General features: G+C 48.7%; 2 protein-coding genes across 2 annotated transcripts; one reads left to right on the top strand and one right to left on the bottom strand.

Annotated features, from left to right (window-relative positions):
• The first annotated feature begins 133 nt into the window (after positions 1-133).
• On the top strand, positions 134-6415 carry EME1 (essential meiotic structure-specific endonuclease 1). The gene is made up of 9 exons (XM_068975981.1): positions 134-242; positions 1526-2334; positions 2418-2545; positions 3345-3434; positions 3526-3647; positions 3852-3981; positions 4214-4329; positions 5300-5489; positions 5744-6415. The coding sequence occupies exons 2-9, from the start codon at positions 1551-1553 to the stop codon at positions 5918-5920; spliced, it is 1737 nt and encodes a 578-aa protein (XP_068832082.1). The 5' UTR covers positions 134-242; positions 1526-1550; the 3' UTR covers positions 5921-6415.
• On the bottom strand, positions 6201-19066 carry LRRC59 (leucine rich repeat containing 59). Its single transcript, XM_068975982.1, has 7 exons — positions 18764-19066; positions 16987-17046; positions 14891-15049; positions 14556-14660; positions 11709-11781; positions 9504-9677; positions 6201-8113 (listed from the first exon to the last, which is right to left on the bottom strand). Exons 1-7 carry the CDS (start codon positions 18866-18868, stop codon positions 7869-7871), a joined length of 921 nt encoding a protein of 306 aa, XP_068832083.1. The 5' UTR covers positions 18869-19066; the 3' UTR covers positions 6201-7868.
• Between the last annotated feature and the right edge of the window lie 272 nt (positions 19067-19338).

The raw sequence follows: 19338 nt of genomic DNA, 5'->3' as shown, positions 1-19338 counted from the left end.
GGCAGACGAAAGAGTGGCGCGACAAGTTGCTGGTGAGCGCTGCTGGGCTGCTGGTGGGCCGGCGGCGCAGGGCCTACTTCCTGAGCCAGAGTCTGCTGGGGCTTGGTGGCCGCGGCCTTTGCCGCCGCGTGTGGACGACCTGTCCGCCGTGTGCCTGCGGGAGAGACGTGGAGCGAGCTCAGCAGGGCCTTGCTTATCCGATACCCGCATTTTGCCAGTTACCGAGGTTGACGCCTCAGACGGTAAAGAAACTGCCCGTAATGGAGGAGAACCGAGTTCGATCCCTGGGTTCGGAAGAGCCCCTGGAGAAGGGAATGGCACCTACTCTAGTATTCTTGCCTGGAGAATTCCATGGACAGAGGAGCCTAGCAGGCTGCACAGTTCATGGGGTCGCAAAGAGTCAGAAACGACTGACTGAGTGACTAACACTTTAACCAAGGCCTGAGCGGGGATAGGGAGGTCCCTCCCTAGTCGTTCAGCTTTATAGAGCACTTCCTGCGTGCCAGATACAGTACTAAGCTCTATAGATGAATTACTAAAAAAAATTTTTTTTACCTTCTCACATCGTTGTAAAGTAGGTAATGTGACTATCCCTGTTTTACTGAAAAAGCATGGCCAGGACAGGTTACATGGCTCATCCTGCAGTGTTAGAGAGTATGTTCAGATTTTCTTGCGCACCACCCATCAATGGCGACCCTAGATATTTCTGTAAGAGAACTGAAAGCATCCCCACAAAAACTAGGAGGTGAATGTTCATGGAAGCATTCGTAATGGTCAAAAATGGAATCAAACAGAATGTCCACCAGGTGAATGGATAGACAAAATGTGGCACATAAATGGAGTGAAGTGTTACTCAGCTATAAAAAGCAATGAAGTCCTGACCCATGCTACAACATGAGTGAACCTCGAAAACATGCTAAGTCACCGGAGTTCACATACTTAGGACTCCATTTCTGTGAACTATCTAGAATACCTAGTAGATTTGTAGAGACAGGAGTAGGTTTATGGTTGCCAGGGACTCCAGCGAAGGGGAAATGGACTGACTGCCTGATGGCTATGGGATTTCTTTTTGAGATGATGAAAGTGTTCTGGAATTAGATAGTAGTGATGGTGATACAACCTTGCAAATATACTGAAAACTGCTGAATTGTGTATATTTTAAAAAGACAGAATTTTATGGTATGTGAGTGATATCTCAGTTAAAAAAAAGAATGACTCTTGAAATCTCCATCTTACACGCAGAGATCAGTAAAGAGATAGTATTGGGTCTTGTTCCTACCTCATTAACATTTTTTAATAGTAACCTCCACTTTGTTTATACCTCACAGGGATGTGAGGAGGGTTCCTGTTAGACTACAGACATAGCTGTTCTGAGTTCCAGACTCATCGTATTGGACCATGTCCTATTTCTCTGTTTCTTCATTTCTCTGTATATCATTTATCTCCATAAAGCTTGGCCATAGAGCACAGCAACTGGACTGAATTCAGTGCTACAGCCTGTGTCTCATCTCTCTTTTCATTGCAGGGAATTAACCTGATTGCACATACTGATGGCTGTAAAGAAGTCATCACTCTCACTGGATTCCAGTGAGAGTGACTCTGAGGAGCTGCCAACATTTGCCTTTCTGAAGAATAAACCATCTTCAGTAAAGAGGAGGCAGCCTCAGGAGGATGAGAAGATTGTAGTGGTTGACATCTCAGATTCTGAGGCCTCCTGTCCGTCACCAAAATTGAAAGATCCACCGCTCGTTCCAGAGGCCGCTGAAACTGTCATACAAACAGAGCCAGTTAGTGTGCTAAGCAGTGGAAGTGAGAATGAGGAGGAATTTATGCCCCTGGCTAAGAGGCTTATTTGTAAGTTTTTGACTCACAAACAGCTGAGCCCTGAAAAATCCAGCTCCCCATTTGAAACGGTTTTGGATCATCAAAATAATGAAAGAGTATCACGTGACTGGCAAAAACAGCCATTTACAAAGATCCGTGATATTCCCCTCTGTGGTACCTCAGAGAGGCATGCATCAAGTAACAAGGACCCTGTGGTAGACAATCCATGCTATCAGTTGCCAGCCTACCAAACTACCTGCACCGTCCAGAGCAACAGCTTGACAATAAACAAAACAAATGCTGAGGTGCCCCTGCCTCAGAAGAGACGCAAGTATAGTCAGAAGGTCCAGAAGAGCAGCGCACAGGGATGCCAGCAGTGGGGACGAGCAAGCCAGAAGGAGAGCACCCAGAGGCAACAGGAAAGGAAGAAGAAGACAGCCCTGGTTAACAGGCTGAAAGCTCAGAGGCCAGAGGAGTGCTTAAAGCACATCGTTGTGCTGCTGGATCCAGGTCCTACCGACATCTTTCTTTCTCTCCTGCTGGGTAAACTGCTTTCTGGGTCCCGCTGACAGTCCCTTTCCCGTCTGTTGCAGCGCTCTTACAGATGGGAGGTGGGGGTCAGCTCCTTGGAGCCCTGCAGTCCATGGATTGTTGCTGTGTGATAGAGGCGCAGGCTGTGCCTTGCAGCCTCACGTGGAGGAGAAGGGCTGGGCCCTCTGAGGTAGGGGTTTTCTGACTGCTGTCTCTCCTCCTCCTTAAGTTTTACAAGATAAGTATGCTTTTATCCTAAAGGCTATATCTCAGTCAAGGCCCCACCTGGAAAGCAGATGGCACACTCAGTATAAACTTGAGGAGGGTTTAATAACGGGCTGTTTTTCAAGGTGTGGGCAGGGTGCAAGGAAACTACAAGGGACAGCTCCATCCCTTGTATAACAACAGCCTTTACTCAGTTTCTCCATCTGGGGTAGTGCTGCCATTTCAGATTGGTTAATGCTGCACTGTAGGATTGTGGACTGTTACGTGACCTTGGCTTTGTTTGATTATGCCTTAGTGTGGTGAAAGAGAAGTGCTCTCACAGACCGAAATTTCCTTGGTGATTCTTATCTTTGTCACACAAAACCTATTCCTTTCCAAGAGCCGCTCAGCTCATACTTCGCATTTACCCTCAAAGCCCAGATTACATATTAGTTCCAGATTCTTCAGAAGAGTTTCCTACCCTCCATTCCCCAATTCCAAATGCGTAGAATATTGGCAGTTACTTCTCAGCCTATTTCAACTAACCTTTCATATTCACTACTAAAGTGCAGTACACCAAGGTTGAACCATTGAGGACTGGGAGGGACGGAATCATGGGTTACTATTTCTTGCCACCATGATTTCATTCCAGAAGAAAAAGGATACTGCAAAATGGACTAGGCCAATGGGGATGAAGTCATTCACCCAGAAGGCCTGGGCTTCTCTCAGGTGCTGAGCACCTGCTGACCTGCCTCCCTTTACGGGGGTCTGTTTCCTTTTAACAGGATGGCGAGGAGGGCTGGGTGGAAGAGTCCATGGTTCTGGTGCTGCTCCTGGCAGAGGTGTTTATGTCCCTGATCTACCACTTCAAGCAGGTGGGTACAGCCAGAGGGGTGGGTGCTGAGGCCAGGCAGAGGGCTGGCTCTAGGGAGCAGACATTCATGCCCTTTCTGCCCCTCCATGCAGGGAAGTCTGGGCAGCACCGAGGAAGGGAAGGAAACACTTCGGAGCTTCGTGACTGACATCACAGCGAGGACAGCTGGGAAACATCTGTTCCTGGTGATTGTGGATCCAGAGAAGCACTTCAGGTTTGGATTTGTCCTCAAGACTTAGTATTAAAAGGGGCAGCTCTTGGGCCAGCAGGGGTGGATTTATTCATTCCAGATCTGGGTCCCTCTGCAAAACAGCATCCCTCCTAGCCCTTTATAACTCTCTGGTCCAGCCTTCTCACACCTCTTCTGCCTGAGCTCAGCCTGGAGCTGCTACACTTTTGATTTCCTCCCCTGCTCCAGTGCTCTGAATCCTCTAAGAAGGAAACAGAGAGTGGCAAATAGAGAACAGGCCAAGGAGAAGAAGAAGCAGCAGCAGAAACAACCAGAGGCCAGCACAGTGGCCATGGCGACCAGGGTAGATATGGAAGAGGTAAGAACTTCTGTTGCCTGAATCAGCGTGGGCACCCACTCTCATCTAACCTGCGTTGCTAAAGAGTAAAATGCCTGCTGGACACTACTTTCTGCCCTGGCACTAGGTAGGAAAGAAGGGCCAAACAGGGAGCCAAGGGATTGGGGTGTAGCTTCAGTGAACAGTGAGAGGAGAATAGTTTCAGACTGGTCTCTCCATGCTCTTCCAGTCCATCCTGCTTTGGGGTTTCTAGGCACTGGTAGATCTGCAGCTGCACACAGAAGCCCAGGCTCAAATTGTGCAGAGCTGGAAAGAGCTGGCTGACTTGGCATGCGCGTTCACAAAGGCCGTGGCTGAAGCGCCCTTCAAGTGAGTGCCCCCCGTCGAGCCCTGGCTCAGTGGCTGGGCCTTGTCCTTTACAATGATTCTGGTACCCAGAGAAGAGGTCTCCTTCCCCTAACTCTGCTGCTAGTCTGTTGTTGCTCAAGCTTGAGGCAGAAGCAGCTGACTTAACCCTGGGGATTCTTGGAAGGAGCCTTCAAGCACGGTCCCTTTAAAATGTTCTCCTTTAGCTTATATGTGTAGCGATTGCCTGGTGGCTTAGATGGTAAAGAATCTGCCTGTAGCGTGGGAGACCTGGGTTCACTGCCTGGGTCAGGAAGATCCCCTGGAGAAGGGAATGGCAATCCACTCCAGTATTCTTGCCTGGAGAATTCCATGGACAGAGGTACAGTTCATGGGGTTGCAAGAGAGTCCAACCCAACTGAACGACTAACACTTTAGCTTAGGTGTAAGTTTATGTTCTGCAGATTCGTACTGGGTTATCAGTGGGCCAAGTTACCAGGATTCATTGCAGATCAGGTCACAATAAAACATGCTTTTGTAAAACAATTTTTTAGCATACTTAGCTCAAGGGCTGTTCATCGTTAGGACTTAAAAGTTAATGAGACCTGAGAGACAGTCGAGTCCTTCATTTTATACCTGAGGGAACTGAGGCCTGAAGAGACTGACTTGTCAAAGTTCCGAGCAAATTAGAACCAGAGCTAGACTCTAAATTGCCTGACACCCAGTCCCCTGTGCCTACGCCTGTGCACACTGCCTCCCCAAATAGAGCCCAGTCTCAGTGTAAGCAAGAATCTGGTAACTTCTCTTTTAATGAAAAGGAGTAAATGTTGTTTTTAAGGGAATCTAGTTAGTTTTTAAGCAACTAGCATTGCCTGGGTGGAACATTGTACACACCTCTTCCAAGGTCAGAGGAAGGTTTTTAAGTTCCTAGTTAAAGGGACAAGTGCAGCAGACAAATGCATGACTTTTAGCTCCTCAACTGCGCTGTTTGCAGGAAGCTCCGAGATCAAACTAGTTTCTCCTTCTGCCTGGAGAGTGACTGGGCTGGAGGGGCCAAGGTGGACCACTCTGGCAGGGGGCTTGCACTGGTCTGGAGGAGACAGATTCAGCAGCTGAACCGGGTCAGCCTGGAGATGGCCAGTGCCATTGTGGACGCCTACCCCTCCCCACAGATCCTGATCCAGGTATGCTCTTCCAGGGGTCACTGCCCAGTGTGCTGTGGCCTTGGTGGACTCCCAGTTCCCATGGACAGCACTGGTGAGGGCCCAGGAGTGCCTTGTAAGTCCACAGTGCGGGTCTGAGATCAGAGTCAACACTGATCAGGGAGGGAGGACAGATTCTCATCTCATTCTCATCAACACAAGCTTCCTATCCTCTGTTCGTAGATGAAGAATGGCTGTGGGTAGTGTGGTATTAACAGCTCATTTACTACTTTCAGGCTTATAAGCGGTGTTTTTCTGAGCAAGAACGCCAGAATTTGCTCGCAGACTTAAAGGTGCGCCGTGGGGAAGGCGTGACAGCCACCTCGCGCCGTGTTGGACCAGAGCTGTCCAGGCGTATCTACCTTCAGATGACAGCTTTGCAGCCAGATCTCTCCTTAGACAGTGCAGACTGAAGCCAGCCCTCAGGATAAGGATGAAAAGCTGGTTTCCACCGCTGCAGCATGACTACAGTGTAGGAATGAGGAGCACCTCCTGCAGCACAAGCCTGGGTCCTGCCCACAGCAGGCTTTCCTTGGTGTTGCTATTTGTGATAGTCTCTACCTGCCCACCTGGGGTGGAGGCCGAGATGCCTTCCTCTCCTAGCAAGTCAACTGCCATGTATGAACTGCCCCTGCCCTTGCCCCAGGCAGCCCTCAAAAATACAAAGGAACAAAGACAGACCACTCAGACATGTATTTAATAATCGCAGAAATCCAAAAGTACCCCAGCATCAAATCTCCAGGCCACAAGTGAACTGCCCTCAGCTGGTGGCTTGACGAGGCTGGGCGTGCTCTTGCCTTCCCCCGACCCACCAGAGCTCCCTCACCCAGCCAAGGAACGGGGATCCAGTCACTGTGCCAGCTTCTGTATTCTCTTAATCTCATCTTATGTCCTGTGTTCAATTTTAATAAAGCATTTGTGCCATTGGCTCTGGAGCTTAGAGGAAGAATAAAGGAATGTACAGTGATTCTGAGTGAGCTGTGGGCCTACGCAGCAGTCCTCCCTGAGGGAGAAAAGAATACGCCTTTTCTTCCGTTATCGGACAGTCACAAGCGTCAGTGCTATCCATGGGCCACTAGTGCTGACAAGCTGGACCCCGCTGTCTGAACATGCCAGGTTCTCAATCTCCCCGGGGAAAGGCAGGGAGCTTTCAATCACGAGTATTCTGTGAAGGAGCACCATGACGGCCATTTCTGATGTAGTGAAAAGAGGTAAAGGAGGCCACAGAGCAAGAAAACGCTGACTCTGGCAGATAAAGGGAGTGGACAGTGCTGCCTTGCTCATGCTAGTGGTTAATGTGCCACTTTTAAACTCCATGATGTCTAGGATCAATGCTAAACATCAAGTCTCCTGTGAAGCTTAGTTTTCAGGTTGCCTATGTGGTATTGAGTCACACCAATTATGTAATAGAGCTGTCACAGACAATGTGGCTTTGCAAGGATCCAGCTTCTTCTTTATTGGCAATCAAGTGATTAATGCTGTCAAACTGATGCCAGGAGCCTGGACTGTGCCCATTTTATAGAAGCCACATAAGTTGTGGCAGGACTCTGCAGGAGCTGCCCAAGACCCTTGTGGCTATGAGATTTCTATTTATAGGTCATAAATCTGTTTCCCATGAGAGATTCTGTACTCCAGCCAAGAGACACCCAATTCTTGTGTAAGTTTTGTTTACTCAGGACATTATAAAGAAGGTAAAATGATGGGGAAAAAAAGATACTGGGTGGGAATCCAGTTCTGCCCACAAACTAGCTGGAAGACCATAGGCAAGTCATGGAAAGCCTCAGTCTCCCTGTCTACAAGTGTTACATTGGACTGGATAATCTGGAAGTCCTGTCACAGCCCAAGATTTTGTATGGCTGTTAAAATATCTGAATGTCTGAGATCCTTAAAAAGTAGGTATGCCCCTCCCCCGCAATTTAGATGAGATTTGCCAAGTATGGTGTTCCCCTAGTCCCCAATAACACACTGCCTCCTGATCTGCCCTGGCTCCCCAGGGAGGAATGAAAGAAAGGGTCTGTGACATACAAAAGTATAAATGTAGTGACAGCTGACCTTTAGTAGAAACGCGTCTTGCCTTTACACAGCTTTGTATAACAACTAGAAAAGGCTCTCTCCCTAACCCAAGCCTATTCTTTTAAGCATGCAGGTAACTGTCCACACCTCCTATTTCTCCTTATTCCACCAGGGAACCCTGACTGAGGAACAAAGAAGTGTTACAAAGAGGAGGTCTCAGGTACCAAATGACAGCCATTTGATGATGGCAGGTAGGTCTGACACTAAAAAGAGGTTGTGTCCAGCAGAACCCAATTCCATAGGAATCCAAGCTCCAAGGCTGGGAGGCAGCAGGTGTTGAGGACAAGCTCACTGTTGAGAATCGGTCTGCAGGACCCACTGGAGGATGTCATGGCTGCGCAGGCCCCGGACGGCATTGTCGTAGATGGTGTTCACACTGGTGCAGAGGGGCTGCTGCTGCAGCTCGGTCACCCGACAAGCAACCAGCCCACCAGCCACACACAGCAGCAGCAGCAGCAGCAGCTTCAGCACAGCCCAGGATCGAGTGTGTTTCCGGGGTGGTGGCTTACGGGGGCGAGAGCCGGACTTAGATTCTGGAGGGGCAGAGTCACAGTAGACAGAGTTCAGGCAGTTAGGGAGAGGCGCGCTCTAGTCAGTGCTAGCCGCCTCCGTGCACATCCACTCACACCCCTCCGCTCTGATGAAAACTCCCCAGGCCCTCAGGAGAGCACAATTACAAGGAGACTTGAGCTCTTAAAACCTTTGCTATGCAGAGATTGAAACATGAACTTTGTCCCTTGGATCTCAGGGAGTAGACTGAAAGCAGATTCATTCATGCGGATGTCTCGTGTAGCATACAGTCCCCAGGGTCCTAAGTTCTCCTCCAGAACATGCCAATAATCCAGGCCCCGAGGGCCCAGGGCAGGGCTTTATCAGGAGGTGCCAAGCGTGGATAGAGTGCTGCCCATTTGGGGAAACAGGTTCAAAATTTATAAATACTTCTAATATATAAAATAGCCTGACACACATATTGGCAACAGTGATTAATGCTGGAAATGGGATTACAGGTGATTGATCACCATTTTCTGATATATACAGAAATTCTCTGCAATTAATATATTTAAAATTAGGGAGAAAAAATTGATTTTGAGATTTTTAGGCAAGTTTTTAAAAAACCTGTCTGAACACCCATATGCCAAGAACTACATGATCCGGTCAGAGGTTTTTTTTCAATCCTATCACAACCCGAAGGGAGGTATGATCCTTATTTACATAAGGGAACAATGGCGGTGAGGCTGGGTGGCCTGCTCAAGGCCAGTGCGGGGCAAGCAGGGACAGGCGCAGGCCTCCCGTCCCCAGAGCTTCCCTGTTCAGGTGCCTTCCCCTCAGGGGCCCCTTTTGGCCCAGAAGATATAGTCCTCACTTACACATGGAGCCACATTGCTACACAAATCCAACAGGGCATACTCAGGCAAAACGCTCATGTGGTTTTTACGTGACATGGCTTCCTGAATGCAGGCCACATAATTCTGTGTTCACTAAAGAGTGATCTGGTCCAACTTGGAAAGAAAATCACAGACCACGCTGGCACCACTGAGACAGGACCACACACTCAGGAGCCCAGTCACTTGCTGGATGATGGGAGGATCTTCTAACAGTCATGTGACCACAAGTGATCTTCACCTTTCTGGGTGATTTTAGAATCTAACCTTTACAAAAAGTGCAACTCCCTGTTCGGGAAATGTTCTCAGCCACATCTGATCCAAACACGTGACACTGGGAAAACAAACCAGTCAGGGCACTAGGAGGGTTCCCATTCCCTGTAAGTGGATCCTCCAAGTTACTCCCAGACTTTAGAGTATATTGTAGCTGACAAGGTCTATAAGCTTGTTCGCTCGCTTGCTCACTCAGCTACGCCTAGAAATCTAAGCCATTCTCTCACCACACCCCTCCTGGAACCCTGCAACTGATAGAAAAACCTACTCGGGGCCTGATTTGTTTCCTTCTTAGGTTTCTTCTCCTGCTCCCGCTTGGCTGCTTTGAGGGCGTCATACTCCTTTCTCCGGCGCTCCTTCTCTTCTGCCTTCTCCCGCTTCCGCAGTTCCCGCTCTTGAGCCTCCTTAGCTCGCTGCTTGGCCTCCCACTTCTTCTCAGCCTCTACAAGAAAGTATACCCCAAAGTGGCTTCTCTCACAGACCTCCAGTGTGCTATCCCAAGTAATTAATATGGATTCAGCTCCCTTCCCCTAATGCGGTGGATCACATGTCTTTCTGTTCTCTGGGAAGTAAGCCCTCCCTAAAATACAATAAGCTGCTCTCAGGGTTTGCCCAGTGGATTCTTATTAAGGGGTTCCTAGCCACAGGCAGCAGAAAGAGTAGGGTGACATAGCAAGAGGGGCATAAGAAAGGTATGGGTGATGAGTCTGGTGCTCCTTCAGAACTGTGATTCACAGCCATTCACAGCCTTGCACAACTCAACTATGAGCAGAGGAAAGAAGGGAGGTGTTGATTCCATGGGAATCTCATCTTTCCAAGCTTTGGAAAGAAATGTGGCATGGGAGGGCAGGATGAAAAAGTGAGTATTCAGGTTCAGAGTTAGAAAGGTTGGAAATGTTTTCCTGAAAAAGTAAAACTAACAGCTTGTCAGAGGGTACTCTAGACTTCAACTCAGGAGTCTATATAACATTCAGATTTATTCCACAGCTCAAGTATGTTTACATACGACACCCACCTTACAAATAACTGGTTTCTAAAAATGCATTTCCAAATAAGTTATCTGAAAGACTGAAGTACATTTTTCCAAAGCCAGAATGCCATAGATGGTGATTAAATGTCCTGTTAGGGCTCAAAAGCCTATTTGAACTGTCATGTATCTGAATGGTAGTAGTGTTAGCACTGTAGCTGCCCACTGCTTTGTAAACAAACTCCAGGTTCCAGATGGGCACCAAGAATGCCAAGAACACACTCTGCCCAGCCTTAAGAGAACATGTGCCATCCAGAGGCAAAAGCAGCAGCAGTCACAGTAAACACAGGCAGCATGTACAAGGGACTGTCACAACCCGGGGGTTCTGATCTCGGGCCCGCCTACAGTCAGCACTACACATGTCCCTCTAACCATGGGAGTCCTCCAGTAAGGGGGCTCAGAAGTCAGCCACCAACAGAGCATCTGCTGTGTGCCGGGCCTTGTTCTAAGTGCTTGGATACAGCAGTGAAGAAAAGTCAGGCTCTACTGCCTAAGTCATCTCCTTTCTAGAGGAGACAAACAATAAACAAGTGAACAAACAGTCAAAAAAGATAGTGATGTGTGCCATAAAGGAAGTAATCAAGGACGTGATAGAGTGGCAGGTGGGTTGGCAATTCTAGCTTGAGTGGCTCTGAAAGGGTTATGGTTAACCTAAGGCAACATCTGAGCAGAGATAGGGACCATATGAAGCCAGTAGACAGCCACATAAAGATCTGAGGGAAAAGGAAATCAAGCAAAGCCCCTAAGATGATACTGTACTTGGTGTGTTTTGCAACAACAGAGGCTTGTGTGGCTGAGGGTAACTGTACTCTCTCCCTGGCACGTGGTATGAGGACAGAGAAGCAAGCAGGCCGGGGCATGGCAGGCCTTGTCAGCCATGTTACTGAGTTTGAATTTCATTCTGAGTTCAAATGGAAGCCATGAGAGGTCCAGCCAAATAGTAGCAGAATTGATTTATGTTTTAAAAACATCTCCCTGGCTGCCGTGTGGAAGGGGCACAAGTATGAGCCAGGGCACGGTGCTAGGAGGTACTGTGGCAGTCTATCGGAAGGAGACTTGACTAGCACCGGAGGTTCCACAGCTCACAGACTGGACACGGGAGTAACAGAAGAAAGCAATCATGGACACTTTCCCAATTTCAGGCTTGAATGAGGATGCTGGTTTCCCATTATGGGGGAACAGTAGGAGGTACTAAAGGGGATCTGGTTTAGCCATGCTTAATTTGAGATAACCTACCAACGTCTAAGCAGACAGAAAGACAAGCTATTGAATATGGCTGTGGGTCTCAGTGGGGAAGCTGGGACTGGAGAGATGCTGCCATCTACCATCACACTATTCCCTACTGCCCTGCAGGGCTCCTCTCCTGGATCCTAGCTCCTTAAGCATGAGAACCAGCTGGCTGGGGTGAGGACCGGGAAGATGACTAGAGGAGGGGTGACGACCTACCTCGGTCTGTTTCCAGTCGCCGCTGCCTCTCCCGCTCCTGCTCCGCTTGCACGGCCTTCATGTGCTGTAGCACCTGCAAAGGGAGGGGAGGGCGCTGAACCACTCCGATAACTGTCTTCACGCGGGGGATCTCAGAGAGACTGCTCCCTGCAGCAGCCCAGATCACCAGAGCCCTGGAAGCCGGGCTGCTAACAGAGTGAATCCTACCCTGTGTCCTCATTGCACCAGCCTCAGTCAGAGAAGAAACATGAGCCCAGTTCACTCAAGCTCACGAAAAAAAGCTTGTGAAACACAATACCAGTTGGAACCTGTAAAAAGTTCTGCCATTTACAATCACTTCTTGCAATTCTCCCAGCAACTTTTGTGTGGTGCAGAGATAGCACTTTCACTAAGACATCTTCCTGTCCGACCCCTCCTTTGGGCGCCTCAGGTTCCCCTCCTCCCACTTATGGGGAGTTTTCATACCCATCTCTGTCCTAGACTGTAAATGGGTATGGACTATTGTCCTTAGCTCTGCAGTTAAGCACAGAGCTTAGCTAATTACAGGCACAGGTATGATGTACAACTGACTGGATGCCTAAACAACTGACTGGATGCCTATTGTAAAGGTATGGAAGAAAACCCAAGCTCTGATGTCATGTGGCTAGAAAGTAGCCCAGCAGAGAGTGCAGGTCTGAGTTCCTAGGCCTAGGCCAGAGCTTGTCCCTCTTACTTCCAGTGCACAGAGGCAGGAGAGTTCTCAGAGAAAGGCATTATATGTGCTCATTAAACACTTGTTTTTTTTTACCTTATCTTCTTGACTGCATTAATAAGAGAAGAAAACCTAAAGCATTCTAAATTAAGACAGCAAATTGTCTCAACTGCCTGTTTCATGAATGCACTAGGCTATTCACTACTGAATACTAGATATGTATTCAAACGTAAACATCTTTCTTCATGGAAACTTCAGACATGGCTACATCTGTCCTAAGAAGGGCTCACGGCAGGCCTGCAAAAGCCGCTCCCTCCAGGAACCTGGCTTAAAGCCACAGGAACCCTGTCCTGAGTAACCCAGGACCAGCACCAACAGTGCACCGTCTGACTTCTCTCCAGAACAGTCACACTTACTTAAAAATGGCTGCTCAGCAAGGAGCTACAGGATCTGGAGGAAGGTCAAGCATGATGGGGAGAGGTGTGGCCCAAGTCCCTGTCTCACTCTGAACTCTGAATTTTATATGAGTACCAATCATGCAGTTGGTTTTAGTTGGGTAAAAGCTGGCCAAGTAAGGAACTGGAATGTTTAAGAACTGCCCCTTTTAGCTTGGCTACAATACATGAGGAGTTAGTTATCTGACCACACAGCCTGTTCAGAAATGGGAGAGGCTCCTCTGGAGCCTCTGGAGGGTAGATTTTGTCTACCTATCCTAGTCCACAGCAGGTACTAAGCAGCTGACGATTTCTACTAAACTAACAAATTATGTGTAAAAGGTGCTTTACTATGAACCAAATAGATCAGTTACTATGTAGCCACAGGGTCAGAGCTGGCAAGACCAAGCTAACTCCTGGAGACAAGTAACCTCCTTCTGATTGGCCCACACCACTCCTGTACGTGCCTAAAGGTGTGGACAGGAGACAGCTCTGGGCAGTGGGGCCAGGAACATGGCTTCTCACCACATCCACAATGCACCGTGCTCCCAGAAGCTCTGTCGGTGAATATCTGTGAATACTAAAGACCTTTACACTCAATAAAAGTTGTTTCTGTAGGTAAAAAACTAGAATATCAGCATCTTCTTTGGTTTAATACATTATTAGGTGAATGAATAAATGGATAAATCAAAGATGTTGCCCATTCAGAGTTTCTCATGTCAGAGATACAAAAGGAATACCTACTTCCCAAGGTTATGAGGATTACCAGATGAAACATGGAAAGCACATAAGACAAAAGAACAGTCAGTGGTGGCCACTGTTAGTCTTCAGAACAGACATCACCCTTAGAGCCCAGTTTGCAGAACAGGACTTCACTAAGCACTCGTACTGTTCCCCATTGAGGGCAAACTGTTGCCTTGGCTTCTTGGATGCACTGATGTTGCATTTGGTTTCTTGTAACAATGGGTGATATAGACTATCTAAGAAGTCCTGAGCTAATGGTAAGAAAAGAAAGGCCATTACTCCTGAGATTCATACGGAGAACCCATCATACACACATTTCACTTACATTAATCTAGCATTTAAAGTTAAATCCTTTTTTGTTCACAACACCCCCTAAACATATAGCCAAGTCATCTGGTGCTCAGCTGAAGCAGCAGCAAGGTTCTAAAGCTGCAGGGAAAAAATGACTACAGCTAGAATCATTGAGAGGTGGGTACAGTGCTGTTCTTAAGAAGCAACGTAAAGCACCTTCAAGGTTATTGGAAATGTTTGCCTTCCAGGCTGCCAGTTAGTTCCTTTCTCCTATGTCAGATGACTCAATTGAAATCAAATGCCAAGTCTGCCCAAGATGTGTCTGTTTCCAGCTATAAACTTACAAATATTAACATCTTTATTATCAAAATTCCTACAATAACTTTACTCAGAAAGGCCACAGTCCCTAACCTTTTTGCTCCATATGAACGAATATCAACAGTACAGTGTTGGATCATGCCAGGTCCTGGTTTCTAAGAACAGAAGCATGGCAGCAGAGCAGAAGAGAGCACCGTTCTAGGATTACAGAGTAAACAGAGAAAGGTGCCTTTGCCTGACAGACTCATAGTAGACATGTTTAGAGACGCTTGTGTTTTAAAAAAACACAGCTACAGGTGCCCTGGCAGAGAAAAACAAGAGGCAGATCCCAGGGGAATGTGAAGAAACCACTGGGGAGCTCCTGCTTACCTTGTTGGCACACTGCTTACACTGCTTTTCATCCAAGCAGTCCCCTGCCACCTTGGCCAGGACAGGATCCAGGGGGTTATCCTTCAGGTCCAGCCACTTCAGGCTCTAAAGAGATGGGGCAGAGTGGCTGGTAAGTCCAAGCACACAGGAAGAGTCCCTCAAAGCAGAACAAAATGAGCAGGAAGAAAGTCCTCTGTGCTCCACTTACAGGGAAAGCCACCTGAGGCTGTGGCAACAGAGTGGTGTGCCTGTCGGCCTCTCTCGCAGCCACATCCCTGCAGTTCCCAAGCACTCTGCCACACCTGGCTATGAAACACGGGCTCAGGAGTCGTTACCTTGAGCTGGGCAAAGCTGACAGGCAGGGTGACCAGCCTGTTGTTGAGGAGGTCCAGGTGCTGGAGGTTGACCAGGCGGCCAAAGTCCGCTGGCAGCTGCCGCAGTTTGTTCTTACTCAGGTCCAGCTTCACCAGGTGTGTGAGGCCACAGAAATCCGACTAGGACAAAAAAGAACACCTAAGCCTTGGGCTCAGTCCGGGAGCCCCCAACTCAGAGGCACCTATGCACAAATCCCAACTCTATCTTGTACCAGCTATTCCAGCTTGAATGAAAATGGAGATAGCAAGCATCACTGCTGGTGGTAAGCAGTGAGACAGGTGCAAAAAGGCTGAGCTGGAAGTAGCCATTAAGTGTAGGTTCCTTCACCCCCAGTTCTTTGACCTGCCGTCAACAGCACATTGTATTCAACTTTCATAGAAGCTGCCCAAACATGGTGTGACCATCCAATTTTCTAAAAAGATCCAGTGCTCCTTGTGTGCATGCATGCAGCTGCATCCAACTCTTTGCAACCCCATGGACTATAGTCCTCTAAGCTCCTCTGTCCATTGAATTCTCCAGGCAAGAAGCCTGGAGTGGCTTGCCATTTCCTACTCTAGGGGATCTTCCCTACCCAGCGATCAAACCTGCATCTCCTGCATTGGCAGCTGGATTCTAAACCACTGTGCCACCTGGAAAGCCCCTGTTCTTTGTGTACCCAGTTTTATTCTTCACTGTTCTCTGCAGCACCTAGCACATTACTGAGTACACATGCTCAAGGAGTATTCTCTGAATGATTGACTAAACAGGCTGGGGCCCATCCTACTCATATCCTGGCTCTTTAGCACAGTGCAAAACATCCCTCTTGTCATTAAGTCTTGGCTCGGCACCCATCTGAAGTGACGGTCCAACCTCAGGTAACGATGCACCATTTGTGTTCTCTGCTGCTGCTAAGTCGCTTCAGTCGTGTCCGACTCTGTGGGACCCCGTAGACGGCAGCCCGCCAGGCTCCCCCGTCCCTGGGATTCTCCAGGCAAGAACACTGGAGTGGGCTGCCATTGCCCTCTCCGATTTGTGTTCTCTGGGAACCTGTAAACGCCAGTGGATCTACACTTTAGGGGAACACATGACAACTGAACAAATTCAAACTGGAAAATGCACTCGGTGATACCAAGTGACAACCTGACAAAGTTGCAGCAGGCTGCAAGGAATTCCTTCCCTTCTTTAACTAGATATAAAATACTCCTGGAAGAAGTGGAATCTCAGATGCTTTTTCCCAGTGTTAGAAACAAATCTCGATGAGCTGCAAGAAGATGCTATAGATGATAAGTGAGGCCCAGGAGAATACTGAGATGGAAATGGACTAATGATCCAATGAAGAAACTGTCAACCTCTGAGACTTGATCCCTGAGCCAGAGCCAGAAGAGTATGGCAAGCAGTGACAAAGCCAGAATAATGGGCAGGAAAGGCAACAATGACAACTTAGGCCTGCCAGTGAAGGAGCACTGTCATGGAGGAGAGACCAACCAGGACCCAGGAGGGGCAGAGCAGGGCTGAATGATTCACAAGTGGAGCAAAAGGAGAACTGGGAGAAGTTGTTCAAGGAGAGTCAAAAGTATTAGGTTGGATGCACTAAACAAAACTGTATTTCAAGTATTGGGAAGCTAATGATATGATAGTTCTACAAAAACACACTTTCTCCTGTTCCCCATTGAAACATGCACAAGGAGACCATTCCAAAAAGCTTTCTCTCTGGAATGCAAAGAAACTTACAAAAGAGCCTGTAGCCTCCTCTGCTGCAACAAGGAAGTAAACTGTTTTTCAAAGGAATAAAATAAGGCTGAAAAAAAGATGAACCCAATAAACAATTCAGCCAATATCCTGTTGACTTTAGTTTTCAGTGGCCTGGTTTTCCCACTGTTCTTAAAGAATGAGGTCTCTACTTTGCTTCCCTTCCCACTGAGACAAACCACCCCACTCTACCTGCAACACACTCCAACTTAGTGGTAGCCTGCCTGCAGGCCTATCCTAAAATTATATTTTATGACATGACCCCCCCCAGACAGGAAGGAGAAGCATCAGGGCTCTCGAAGAAATCATGCTTGCTTGCCAGCCTTACCGGTAGAGCTGTCAGTTTATTGCAGGACAGATCCAGTATGGTGGCCTTTGGGAGCGCAGCCTAGGAAGGGAATGAGAAAAAAATGTCAGATCAACACATGGAACAATTCAGTGACATCTGCTCATGAAGCATTTTCCAGAGAAAGTTCCCACAACTAGAAAAGGCCTTGTTAAAAAAAAATACTAAAGTATAATATTCCTGGAGACACGAAAGGAAACCTAAGCCAGTCAACCATGACCAAGAGAAGAATGTAAAGAGAAAGGATGTGGCTGTGAAACATCCAAGAAAAAAAACAGGTTCTTAGAAATTCTCCATAGCACTTTTAATATTCTCTCTAGCACCATCCTTATTAGGTTTCAGGAAAGAGACTCTGTCTAATATAGCTTTGTGATTTCCATATTCTCCAGTTCAGAACCTTCCAGGCACTCAACATACCCTTGTGACTAAATGAATGAGTGAACGCAGAGTGAAAAGAAGGCTCTCCTAGCCCACCTATTTTCCCATGGGGTTCAGACTGGAAAGATTCAGCAAAACTGACCCTTCTGTCTCTGAGGGGTGGTGCTGCACTAACCAGATGCCTGGGGTAAATGATTTGGGACATCAGTCCTAAGGCCAGGCTGAAACATGGGGAAGAAGGCAAATATACAGTTAAGGACACGGGGCCAACATGCACTTTCCAAATGTCAGAAAGTCCCAAGAAGGAGGTTTGACCACCTAAAACGTTTGAGATGTTACAGTGGGAAGAACACCTCAGTAATAGCCACATGCATCAGTATTTGCTACCTCCCATGTATTTTACATTACAATCTTATTTAATTCTCCCAACAATCCTATGAGACGAGAACAATTATCACCATTTTATAAATGAGGAAATCTAGGCTTAAAGGTTAACTAGCTTGCCAAGGGCACTCAGCTATTACACAGTGAAGTTGATGTATGAACTAGGAACCCCATTCTAACCTCCATATTACAGCCAAGGTGGAGGGTAAACTGGGCCAAGTGCCAAAGGTACATGTAATTCATTAAAGGCAGTGAGGAAAGTGTAGGTCATCCAAAGTGAGGCTACGGCAGGGGATGTGGGTAGGGAACCAGGTGGGCAGAGCAGGGATATACCATCCAACTCCACTTTGGCAACAAACTGGTCTTGTAATGTCCCTGGGGCCTCAGGCTTGTTTCCCAGTTGGGGATGTGAGAGTAGGTGGGTGGAGGGGTGAGCCACAGAGGCGCATATTCCCGCCAGTTTCAGAGTTGGGAAAACTTTGCCAACCAAGCAGTGAGATTTCACTCTCTTCATGGAAGGACGCCTCAGGGCTGGGGCCGCAAGCTGGGATTGCTGACTTCCTAGAAAAGTCAGCTTCTGGGCCACACCCAGGAGTACCCGGAGGCCTACTCAGACCGAGTCATTCATTCATTTGTTCATTCATTCTCTGAATACATCCAGCAAACGCTCCAACAGCTCCCACTTTGGGTAGTGCACGGAGCTGAACGCTGTGAAAGCCTCAGAAATGGGGGTGGCGGGGGCACGAAATTCACTCCTCACCCTTAAAAAGTCCATAGCCAGACAAGCAGCTCCTTCCCATCTGGAATTGCGCCCAAGTGACACGTGTACATCCCAGGAAGAAACTGGAGCCGGACGCGGCCTCCCCGGGGACTTAGTCCCACTCCCCCGACCTGTTCTAAGCCATGGAAACTGAGGCATGGGAAAGGAGGTGACCTACGCAGCAGGGGTCAGCGCCAGTCGCGGGTGGGCGCCTGGGCCTTGCGGGACTGTACTGACCAGCTCCTTGACCGGGACCTCATTCAGGTCGCTGAGGCTCAGGTCCAGCTCGTTGCCGTCCAGCTTGTCGCGGAGGTTCCCGCCCTTGCTACCGGCCTTGGTCATGGTGACGCCGGCTAAACGGGACCCAGCTGCGGGGTACTGACGGGCAAGGGAAGCGCTGAGAAGCCGCTCGTCAGCTCACCGGGCTCGCACCCAACCGACAACACCTGCCCCCTCCGCCACTGCAGGTGCGAGACCGCCGCCTCCCGTCCGCCTGCTGGCCGCACTCTAAGCCCCGCGCCCTGCTCCCACCGGTGCCACCGCGACGACGACCACTTCCGTGTCCACGTCACCTTCCGCGGCCACTGAGACGCGCTGGGCCAGAGGGGTCTGAGCGTGTGAGGGAGCGCCCTCTGGCGCCCAGGATGGCGCCCCGCTGTCGCCGCCAGCGCCGGTGGCGGCGAGGGGGGAAGGGGGCGCGGAGGAGCGCGGGGGGGAGGAGCGGAGGAGGGGGAGGCGGAGGAGCGGGGTCGGGGGAGGTGGGGAATGGGGTTCAGGCTTCAGATTCCGCTGCCTGTTAAAGTAGCCACGTT

Source organism: Capricornis sumatraensis, chromosome 8 (genome assembly GCF_032405125.1).
Source record: "Capricornis sumatraensis isolate serow.1 chromosome 8, serow.2, whole genome shotgun sequence".
In the NCBI taxonomy this organism is placed as follows: domain Eukaryota; kingdom Metazoa; phylum Chordata; class Mammalia; order Artiodactyla; family Bovidae; genus Capricornis; species Capricornis sumatraensis.
This window is presented reverse-complemented; position numbering and strand designations above follow the sequence as displayed.